General features: G+C 42.9%; 1 protein-coding gene across 1 annotated transcript; it reads left to right on the top strand.

The window, feature by feature from the left end:
* Positions 1–681, top strand: LOC147885899 (chaperone protein dnaJ-like protein). The gene has a single exon (XM_087396710.1). It carries the CDS (start codon positions 143–145, stop codon positions 458–460), a length of 318 nt encoding a protein of 105 aa, XP_087252836.1. The 5' UTR covers positions 1–142; the 3' UTR covers positions 461–681.
* Positions 682–11980: the final 11299 nt, after the last annotated feature.

The raw sequence follows: 11980 nt of genomic DNA, 5'->3' as shown, positions 1-11980 counted from the left end.
CTTCTTCTCTGCTTCTTCTTCATCTTCATCTTCTCAGGAGCTTCGCATCGCCATAGCCACCCTCCTGTTGCTGTTGCTGTTGCCTCTGCTGCTCCGTAGCTTCCCATCTCCATCGCCACCCTCCCCCCCCCCTTCCTTCCCCATGAGTCCCCCCCTCGTCCTCTCCCAGCTCGCCTCCGCCGTCGGCTTCCTCGCCGGTGCCCTCGCCTTCAAATCCCTCCTTGACTCCCAGCATAACTCCATCTCCTCCGCCTTCCCCCGTTGCCCCACCTGTAATGGCTCCCGTCGCGTCCCTTGCCTCTGCTCCCGCTGGTCCGACGGCGACGTCGGCTGCCGCTCCTGCGGTGGCACCGGCATGACCGTCTGCAATAGCTGCGGTGGCTCCGGCACCGGGAGACCCATCCCCGTCGCCGTGCGGCCTTCGTCTGTCCCCAGGAGTTCCGAAACGTCCGGCTCGTGAATGGATGGAGCTGGGAATTGTTTGTGGGTACTATTGTACCGTGTGGCTATCTCTCCTACCAGCTTTTCGTAAAAGTTACGGCTCGGCGGTACGCAGATGGTATTCTGTATTTTACATCTGAAAATTGTATGGGTTGTAGCAAAGATCTTTGCTTGATTTTTGACGAAGGTCATTGATCTAGAGGCCTGATATCTGGGATTCTCCGGTCCCTGTAACTAAATTACTGTATGTGACTTTCGTTATTCTGCTCTGGTGGTGATACGCAATTTCGTCAAGATCTGAGAGACAGCTCCTTGTGTGTACGCTTTTATTTCTGTTCTCCTCTCGACCCTGCCATCGATAGATACAGCAATGATGCGTCTTATGTGACGGTGGTTTTCATTGTGAATGCGATAGATCTTGTCTTCAAAGTTCTGAATGAACGAATACACCTAGAAAACTAACCCTCCACTGTAGCTAGGGCCAGGGTAAGAGTTCTATTCATTCTTGCTAGGATCTACTGTCGGCAAAGATGTTTCTTTTTTAACTCGTTCCTACCTGTAAGCGAGACGTCACACCATACGTACAGTGCGCTCCACAGCTTCAACAAGAGAGTGAAAGACCTTTGGTTTGAACTTCGTTGTGAAGGGAGCAGCGAGAAGTCTGTGAGTTTAGGAATTTCTTCTGACGTGATGCCAATTGCCCAGTGTTATCCTCATCAGAATTTTTGATAATCTAAAACATCCAATTAGCTTCCCTTACGTATTGGAGTCCAAAGCTTGTTAGGCCCACGATCCTGTTTAGCGCAATTCAACTTTCTAACAAACTGTTTGACTATTTTTCTTTATGTCAGTCTGTCCATGACGTACCTATCCGTATGATAAGGATATGTAGCTAAACTATCTCTATGGCAGTACATCATGGTTTTTCAATGTTGTTCGTAAGTCGACATTTGTGCCCTTTCATGCGTCTTCATTTGAACATTCTATATTATGTCGATTCTTCATGTGAGCAATGCATGCACCCCCAAAGTTGGTTGAGTGTGTTAAAGCCGTGCAGGCAACTAAGTAAATGGCGCAGCTCTGATTTCGTTATTGTTAACTGTGTCGGAGCTGTGCAGTAAGCAAGGTCAGCTCAGTTTAATGCAGGAGCAATTCAAGGTCTTATGATATGATTTATACAATTAGTGGATCTTTTAGAGCAATGTGGTGGAATATTCCCCAATTGTGCTCATGACAAGCTATTAAAGTATACTTATCCCCACAGTAACTGGACACGTGGAGAAGTGCCCAGCATCTCTCTGTCCTTTATTATTTAGTTAAAAGTGTTTGGATTCTTGCAAAGGCCCTCCCAATTGGTTTCAATGTCGTTGAGGCATTTATATTCAAGATGGATTTCTAGCTCTCGTGTGTGGTACTTTTGTTTTGCTAATCGCTGCAGGCATAGTTGCTAGATCAAATTTCTATCTCTGTGCCTGTGTTTCAATTACGCTTATGGGGATGTGGCCTGACGTCATTTAGTGCTTGAGAATTATGGAGTTTTGGGGTTCTGCTTTCCCTATCAGCACTGCATTTCTACTGCATGCAAAAAAGTATTTTGTACGGTAAAGAAAATGTGTGTTTGAAATATCTTCTTCATACTAAACACATTACGCGATGCTTTTGGTAACTGGTCCTCCTCTTAATCTTTGTGCTAATATCCTTGCACCTACTTTCACTTGAAAGATTCTGGATGTGCTCGTGTAACTGGGGGGTCCTCAAGCAATTTAGTTTGTTCCAGGCAAGAAGATTTAATGACTCTCACTAACCATGATCATCCTTACTACTACTGGGTGTGGAAGCGTGGATGCTACCTCTGAGAGAGAGAGAGAGAGAGAGAGAGAGAGAGAGAACAAGCTCACGTCACTGTTTTGCACTGATAGTTATGCTTACTACGATCTGTATTTATAATGGTTGGGCAGGCAATCACCACATACTATACACAGCCAGTCACGTAATTCTACTCCCATCACCTAGGGCACCTAGTCCAAGTAGGAGCAGCAGGTTTATCAGCCTCAGCGGCAGGTTCCAATTCACGGTTTCCAAACTACAGGTACCACTGTTCTCGAGGAAGGTCTGCAAGCTTGCTCTCTGTTCCAGTTTCAGAAGAACGGGATGTCATGAGCATCTCTCAGCCCAGGCTATGTGCCATCTCAGCACAGGTATCACTGTCAAATCAGCCCTACAGCTGGCAACAGCAGTCAGGATCCATACAAGAAGCTGTACAACTTAAAACAAGTAGGGGCCGTCACACTGGCAGCTGTACAGTCAGCAGGTGTAGTCTGCCACGCAATCAGGTTGGGAGGTAGTCTGCCACATCAGCAGGTCAGGTCAGAAACAACCCAGTCAGCCTGTGTACAGACCAGGTCAGGTCGGGTGAGATGTGGGTGGTTTGGGACCCCCCAAATTCATTCTACTCCACCTTGTATAGCACCAATTCAGCAGCTCATTGGCAATAGCAGCAGGATCAGTACCAGCAGCAGTTCTGGTTAAGCTGCAGCCCCTATGGTTCCCTTAGCCCCTTCTCATCCTGCCCCCTCATGGGGCAAGTTCCCTCGGACCCCCACAGGTAGTAAGCAGCCAGCATAGCCTCAGCCCACAGATCTAGCCTTACAATATAGTAATCAGCCACATTAAATGAAGACCAACAGTTGTAAAGCATTTGATCTTCGTCAGACAATGCCTTCAAAAATATACTGAAAACTGTTGTAGATGCTTGCTGAGGTGTGAACACTTTGATAGCGAAGGACACAATTGTTACCAAACATGGGAGTACCCTCTAGACAAAAGTAAGTATAGGCTTTAGATTTTATACTGTCCTTGTGTAGGCACATGTCTGAAATGTTTGTATATGCATGTATTTATGACTTCGCTCTTTCAAATGTATTAAGTATGACTTCGCTGTTTCAAACTTATAAGTCATCATGCGCGTTGCAACGTAGCTCATTGGTTCACTAATCTAACTTTCGAGATGAGTGTGTGTAGAGGTGTTTAGGTTTTTGTATGCTGACCTTAAATAGCTGCAGGCATCATACACGCAGTGTCTATGCCTTTTCTCATTCAAAAGCAATATGCCCTGGACATGAGTTTTAAGTGAACCAAGATACTAGGAGATGATTCTAGGAGGATCTACAATTTCAAAATGTAAGATGTGAAACTCTGTTACTGTTACACAATTTGCAAAGAACCTTGACCTGTCGTACATGCACCTACATGCTACACTTGTGTATGATCCTTGCAATTTATAATCCCAATTTGTATAAGGAGTCAATTGATTGACAAAGAAATATACTCCGCATTCATAAAAATGTATCTATTAGCCTAACAGTACTTGAACTCCTAGTTGGAAGCAGGTTATGCAGCAGCACAAATGTGATAAATAATGAAGATCTACAAATGGGCAAATCTCCAGCCTGAATGCATTCTTAGTATGTAGAGGAGTGAGTCCCCCCATATATTGAAAAATGGGAAAATTCCCCATTAATTGGTTTCCTGCCGTGCTCTTAAGAATTCAACTAACAGATGTGCATAGGGTTTAGCGTGAAATAATGTGTGGTCCATGGACCTTGGATCCAACGGCTTTATCCGAGCAGACTTTAAATGGAGTTAGTGGTCGTGTTGTCTCGAGATATTTCCAGAGGAAGCTATAGCACCGAGAGCCGCAATTTGCGGAGTATTTTCAAACAGGTGTGGAGCAGTAGAGGAGGAGCAGTAGAGGAGGTTTACAATGAGAACCAAAGAGCTAGTCAAGAGGTGTGATCGAAATGGGTCTGAGGCAGCAAGAGCGTGCACGTTGAAAGCTTGCCTTCACTGAAACGTAGGAGGAAGAGTAGTCCATACATGTTGCAAGGGCTAGAGAACAATGTAAGCCCTTCCATCATACTCCAAATCCTTGAGCATTACTTTATTACATCTAAAAGAGTTTGGATGAGTTCCTAGAATGAATTAGAATCTCAAAAATTTTCATGTAATAGCAATTGGGTGTCAGTTAGGGCTTGTTCCATAGTCTTTACCTTCCTCCATAGTCTTTACCTTCCATAGGCCTACAATGACCTTAGTCTACATCTTGTTAGGGGCGGTTGCCTTCTTCATTATTTCATGCACAAGAATTAAGGCTTCTATGCTCAAACATTTGTGCAAGGTGTCCAATTATTAGAGGGGATGCACAAAAGTGCCACTTCATAGCAAACTTTAAGAGTCTAGTACATGTAAGAAGGACAATATAAAACAAACTTTATAGCAAAAGTGTCACTTCATAGCAAACTTTAAGAGTCTAGGACATGTAAGAAGGACACTATCATGCAGTCCCAATCGAACTTTAGATTCCTAGATCTGGTTGGATTCCAAATTGTCTAGTTAGATTGTACAGTAATAGTTCTACTTGTCGCTATCATTTTCCACCTCCATCTCCTCTCCCAAATCATAGGTTACCATGCACTTTTCTCCCGCCTATTTGTTGTGGAGTTTTTGTAATCTTGCATTATACATTGTGGTTTATATCGAACTCCTTACTACTCAACTCTAACATCCTTCCCATTCAATCCCTCTAACACACCCTAAATACTTAAGCAATAACTCATTGAATTTGAAGCTAGTATGAAGTGAAACATCAAACTTACATGCAATTGGAATTCAGTTTTAAATAGCAGGCATAGGGCCCATAATCTTACCTTCCCTAGGCCTTGTGACTGTCCCCCATACGAATAGCAAAATAAAGGTATCTAACACATGTCAATAACTTAGGTGAATTGAGTTAGCCCACAATTTGCATTAATCTTGCATTTAGAATAAATTTCAGCCCTATTATACAATTTTCTCCAAGACTTTGCCTCTTCCAAACATTCAAAAATATAACCATGAGCAAAGAGATTCCAACATCTTATCCATTCATATGCTTGATTTGTCTTTTTACACAGCCACAAGAAAGAAAGAAAACCCACCATTCTTAAAATCCACAGCTAAAAAATAGCCAAGGTTCACTCACTTCCCATCTTTGTCTAAGCAACGATAATACTTCCCATGACCCATGAGCAAGAAAATTTCTCACATCTCTATCCTTTCAAATGTATATTTCTTTTACATAGCCACCACAAGGAAAGAAAACCCACCATTCTTTAAAAATCCACAACAAAAAGTAGCCATTCTCTTCTCTCACGTCCCATCCTCGTCTAAGCAACAATACTACTCCTTGATGACCTTGCCTCAAATTGTGTGAAATTCTAATAAGTCTCATATACAAATTAAAGGCAATCTTCAACCAAAACAAATCTTTTCTTGCAATTAGGAAAAATGCCTCAAATTCTAAGAACACTTTGTAGAAAGATGCATAACTCTCCCTCACAATACTTTGACCAACATCACTCTCTTACTATTCTATGACACAAGCTCATCAACCATTCCTCTTGGCATTCTAGTTTGAGGACCACTCTAGGAAGTTTAATTTCTTTGGAGCAAAAAGGGATCCTCATCTCCAATTTAAGGTTATTCTCAATTTGCATCACTTGGGAAATCGCAAGACATTTATCCTCGTTCGTATTGCTCTTTATGAGGTGAGGAACATCTCTTCGATTGGATGCAAAGATGGAGCAATACTATCAAAATGCACCTTTAACAAGCACTAATAACAAGTGTGAACAAGTGCATGTGGGCACTCTCTCCTAATATAATGGCAAGCGTGCTCTTTTTGGACGCAAAGAGGAAGCAAACAATTTCTTTAGTGAGTTGAGCTATTAAAAGTCAATTTTGAAAAAGCTTTGAAGAATGAAAAGCAGCCAACTCAATTATCTTTCTTTAAGTAGAAATGCACAAAGGATAATCCAATCCCTAGCTAAGGCACTACCTCTAAAAATGCTAACAAGCCTCTAACCATCTAAGTAGTTTAGCATCTAACTTAGGGATCTTCTCAATGAGGCAATTTTTGAGAAGGCAACATTGCCAAGGGTATGGCTAACGACATGATAGTGCAATGGAAATTTAAGTATGCCACAATATATATTGGTAAGTTTTGAATGGTTTTCCGTCGCATATGGTCTTACACGACCCTGTAATGTATGTTTAGAATCACAACAGCTTTGTTAGATAAGGATGAAATCAGACATCGCACTTGGATACAAGGTGATTTTGAGATATTTTCTTTGTGGCAAAAATCTACTGAATGCCCCTTCATTTGTGAAAACGGCAACAGCGTGTGGAAGATGCATGAGTGTTTCTTGGAAAGATTGTAACACCTTTTAAGAATAAGAGCCTAAGGTCTATCGTTGGACGTTGATTTGCCTTCTGCATTAAGATTTCTTGGCAGAGACAAAAACAGTGTTCTTTGGACCTACAAGAGGTGCTGGGTTAATTTGCACTCTTACTCCTAGCAAATCTCCCGTAATCGGTTGGAAGAGGACTTGGAAACCATTCATTAAATCCTTTAAATATTGTGAACTTTGAAATCGCGAAGTAATTGATCAAGAACATAGTATAACTTCAGTATGCTAAGGAATTCTTTTGTATTGCAAATTTCAAGACAAGAATCAACGAGCTTTATCCCCCTGGTTCCCACTCTCTCTACGTGAAACAAGCTTAAATGAAAAGAATATCTCTGTCTCTATCTCTATCTCTATATTTACGGTAGGCAGCCTAGAAGGAAGTTTTCCTTTTCTAAGCCCTTGTTAAGCCATGTGTCGTGATTATAGGCATTGATCTTTATGAAGATCCAAGGGTTTGAAATATGCTTTTTGGAAAAGCAAAACTTTTGTGAGCTCTTCTTAAGCCACGTGTACAATTTTAGGCCCTTGATTTTAGATTGATCTAAAGGACTAAAACACTCCTACCAAATTTGACCCAAAAGCATACTTTTTTATTCATTCTTCCCACAAATCAATTATATAAGGAGGGTGATAATTGCATATTTTCTTTCTTGCCATCACTTGATCGCGTAATTGTTGGACAAAGCTCACGACCTTGCTATTGAAACACCAATTGGATAATAGTGAGGATTCAGGTCCAATTTAGAGTTAGAGTCATGACGGAAAGGCTGCCTAGCGCAACCTAGTTTCTCTATCTCTTCTCTATCTCTATATCTCTAATAGAGAAGGGTACCATGTGGCAAGCAATGCCACCACTCTCCTTACAAGCTAAGGCCCTCCACGTGGCATGCCCCCTCTAATTGCAAAATTACCAACCTAAATTCCCTCACGCATTTAATGCCCCTGCAAAGCACTAATAACAAGTGAATATTATTCATATTGCCTGCCCAAAGGAAATAGTTCGATCACGCCGAGGGGAACATAAGGGTCCTTTGCAAAGCTAATTGCAAAAGGGAGCTCGGCGCTGAGAGCATTCAAATCTTTTATGTCTTTGCAATGAACTTAAGCAATCCGTCCGAGCCCATGTTATCACACTTCATATGGTTTTAGGCATTGCAACCTTATCTTTCACACCAATTCCCTTATCAAGAAACCCGCTGAGTGCAAAATCGAGAGCAAAATTGCCGCTGTCCCCTGCAGTGGCGTTGACATCTACCTCCACAAGGTGCGACACGGAGCCATTTGTTGCCTTGGTAGTCCGTTCTTTCTTAGTTTCAGCATGCACATGTTGTCTCTCTTCCGACCACTTCCACTTCTGCGAAAGAATTTGAGCTATGGCAGCATTTGTTCTGCTCATGCGCAAAGCTAGCTCCCTGGCAGGTCTCATCAATCTTGGCCTTAGACTTGTAGTCTTACGATCTCCTTGAGATTTATTCATCAACATCTTTCCAAGTACCCGTGATCATGTTGAGAGAATTCTTCTTGCCTGCAAAAGGTACCGAACGATAAGAAGATGGAAGTGACGTAAGATGGGCACGCAATTGCAAAGTGATTTCATTGCAGGTAACACCACCACCTCAATCTGTAATTGATCAAGATAAGGTGTTGGAGGGATTGCGGGCACATTTTTCTTTTTTGTCTGGTGAACAAGAATGGAAGAAAGTTTCCTTGAAGGTGTTCGTGAGGTGTTGGAGGGATTGCGGGTTCACTTTTCTTTTTCATTTGGTGAACAAGAATGGAATAAAAGTTTCCTCGAAGGCGAGGAACAAAAAGCAAGGAGTTGAATGAGATCAAGAGGTAGGGAAAAGACTCCATGCAATACAAACTAGGAGACCCACTGAGGGCCAGTACACCATGCATGCAAGAGAAGACGTCACGCCAGTGCCAACCCCAACCAATCACAAAGCATTGCAGATCCCTTGAATATTTTCAGCCAAACTCATCCGAAAACGTGTAAGCAAAGGCCATCAAGTCGATTTGCGCTACTTCACAATTCAAACAAGTGTACCAAGATTCTCGCTCCCTCCATAAACATGTGGGCCACCACTTGGAATAGTGTTTATATCCACGTGGGCATGACACATGGACCAACGAACGTGCTATAGAATATGCCCACAAAAAAGTTTTCAATAATTCCTAGGGCCTTCCCCATTGGGGACAGGCCAAAAATCCCATTATGGTTCATCTTCTTGGAATGTTTCAAGAGAAAGGACAAATCAGCTTCCAAAAGGAGCTAAGGATGGCAGATGACAATTTTCTATAAGACAATCACATCTACAAGGCAGTATGAATTGTGTAGACAAGAACTCAGTGAGTAATAGAGAAAGTGTTCATCAAGCACTCAAGTTATGCCCTAAGGATCACATCCGAGCTATAGTGGCAAATAACCTAGACGAGGCTTTACCATTTATGATGATCAAGTGATTAATATATATATCATCAAAGTAGAGGACAATTGTAACACTATCTTGTTTTAGTCTTTTGAGTTAGAAGGATTCTATGGTTGAAAACTGATTATGAGAAAATGATTATGATCCCACCCATTGGTTTTAAACTTCATAAATATGCTTGAAGGGTAGGGATAGTGAGTGGTCCGTAGTATCTTTTCAATTTGCTCCCGTTTAGGTAGCCATCCAATTCCATCCCATCAACAGTGGCTATTCGACATGCCTCGTGGGGGATGATCTCAACTACGTGGTAAGGACCCATACCTTGATACTTAAGCTTATGTTTGGTGTTGCGGACACTATACAAGAGTGCTAAGTCTCCTACTACCAGGTCCTTGTTCTTGAGGTTACGGTCGAACCATTTTTTACGTTGGGCCTTTTCTACTCGAAGAGCGTGGGCTGCTCACAACTTTGTCTCATCTAGCTTTTCGAGGTCACCTAGCCTTTCAGCTAACACATTTTTTGTGAGTCTTTCCTTCACAAATGGCAAGACGGAGGCTAAGCACTATATACTCCATTGGCATTCAAAGGCTAACTTGAAGGGGGTACAATGTGTGGCTACCAATTAGAAGGTCCTGTAGGCCCATAACGCTGCTATGAGCTTATGTGCCCAGTTAGTATGACTAGCTTCTACCGTACATGTGATAATCTTACAGCAAGCTTTGTCGGAGCTTTCGGCCAAGCCATTTGCTCTGGTGTAGTATGGTGTTGACTTCCTATGAATGATCGTAAACTCTCTTGTCAAGATTGCTATGGTTTCATTGAGGAAGTGGGTTCCTCGATCACTGACTAACTCCAATGGGCATCCAAACCATGTGATGACTTGTTCATGTAAGAACTTGGCGGTGGATCTTGCATCAGCCTTTACCATGGCCCTTCCTTCTACCCACTTGGTGAAGTAGTCAGTGACCAGGATGATGTAGTGAGTACCGGTCCCCTTAGCAGTTGGGCTTATAGGACCAATGAAATTGATGCCCCACTTCTTGAAGGGTTGGTCGGCCAAGATTCCAGTCAGGGGCATCATGTCTGCCCTATGTGGTATTTGGATGCGTTGGTAGGGGTCACATCGTTCGATGAATTTGGTTGGCCACCAGAGACCAGCTTGCAACACTTTATGTGATGTAGCTGTAACTTTACCGGCAAAATGGCCTCCTACGATTCTTGAGTGGGCTTCTTCAAGCACCTCGATGTATTCGTGTTCACATACGCACCTTCGCAGTATTCCATCCTTACCCATGTGGTAGAGTTGGCCTACTATTAGCAGCTGATATGGCACTGCGTCCTTAATGAGTTTACGGGCTCTATCCTTCTTAAGGTATTGGCCTAGGGGTAGTCTGTTGGGCCAAATAGAAGCTGATTTCGGCATCCCATTCTAAAATGACGTCGAGGAAGAAGAGGGAAGCGTCGGGGAGATAATTTTCTACTCCTATTGGCGCTTTGCCCATTAGGGATCCTCGATAGGTGGTTGGCTAGAACGTGGGTTTTTCCCTTGCGCACCTGCAACTGCAAAGTCAAATTCTAGCAGGATCAACATCCACCTAGTGATGTGTCCCGTCATGCAGGGTTTGTTGACCAAGTACAGCAGAGCTTGAGGGTCCACAAAGAAGATAGGCTTGTTAGCTAACAAGCAGTGCCTGAATTTATTGATTGCATAGACCATGGCGAGACCCTCTCTCTTAGTGGTGGTATAGTTAACTTCGGCCTCATTTAGTTGACGGCTTGCGAAGTATACCGGTTAATCCAAATTATGCTCCTCGACGAGCAAAGCTAACACACACCCAATGGCAAAGTTAGAGGCATCAATGTGGACATGGAATATTAAATTCCAGTCGGGACACCTCAGTACTGGGGCGGTGACTAGAGCTAGCTTGAGGGTTTCAAAGGATGTTTGGCATTCTTCTGTCCACTCAAAGAATACTAGCAGTTTGTATAACGGGCGAGCTATGTTGGCATAGAACAAAATAAATCTTCGGTAATAGCCCGTATGGCTAGTAAATCGTTGGACTCCCTTAGCATTGGTGGGGGGCAGTAACTCCAAGATAAGTTCGATTTTATTGTGGTCCCATTCTGGGATGCTATGTGGCCTAGGATGACCCGTGTTTGACCCAAAACTGGCACTTAAGGGGGTTGAGCGATATGCGGTATAAGTGGCACTTCTTGAGGACGAGCCTGAGATACTTCAAGTGGTCATCCCATTTTGAGTTCACGCAGATATCGTCCAAGAAGACTTACACGAATTCCCTCAGGTATTCTTTGAATATTGTAATCATAATAAGTTGGAAAGTCTGGGGCATTGGTTAAACCAAATATCATAACCCTAGTTGCATAGACTCCCCATTCAGTTGTGAAGGTGGTCTTATGTTGATCTTGGGGGGCGATTGAGACTTGGTTGTAACCCAAAATCCATCTAGGAAGCTATACGCTTCCTTTCCGACGACCCTTTCTAGAACATGTTTTATGAATGGCAAGGGGTAGTGGTCACGTCTCGTGGCCACGTTGACCTTCTTCAAATCCATGCATACTCTGATTTTTCCATTCTTCTTCAGGACTATCACAATGGGTGATACCTAGTCTGTATGCTCGATCTCGTAGATGAATCCTGCATCTATGAGTTTCTAGATTTCTTCCTTCACTATGAGTGCGTATTTAGGATTCATTTGATAGGGGCGTTGTCATACTGGCCTGGCATCATCCATCATGGGGATTGTATGCTACACTACTATGGCCAGTACTCCTTTCATGTCCATGTACTTCCAGGCCATG

The sequence above is a fragment of the Dipteris shenzhenensis genome, chromosome 25 (genome assembly GCF_047967505.1).
Source record: "Dipteris shenzhenensis isolate YYH24624 ecotype China chromosome 25, Dip_SZ_1.0, whole genome shotgun sequence".
Taxonomy (NCBI): Eukaryota; Viridiplantae; Streptophyta; class Polypodiopsida; order Gleicheniales; family Dipteridaceae; genus Dipteris; species Dipteris shenzhenensis.
Note: the sequence above shows the minus strand (reverse complement) of the source record. Positions and strands in the feature narration are given on the sequence as shown.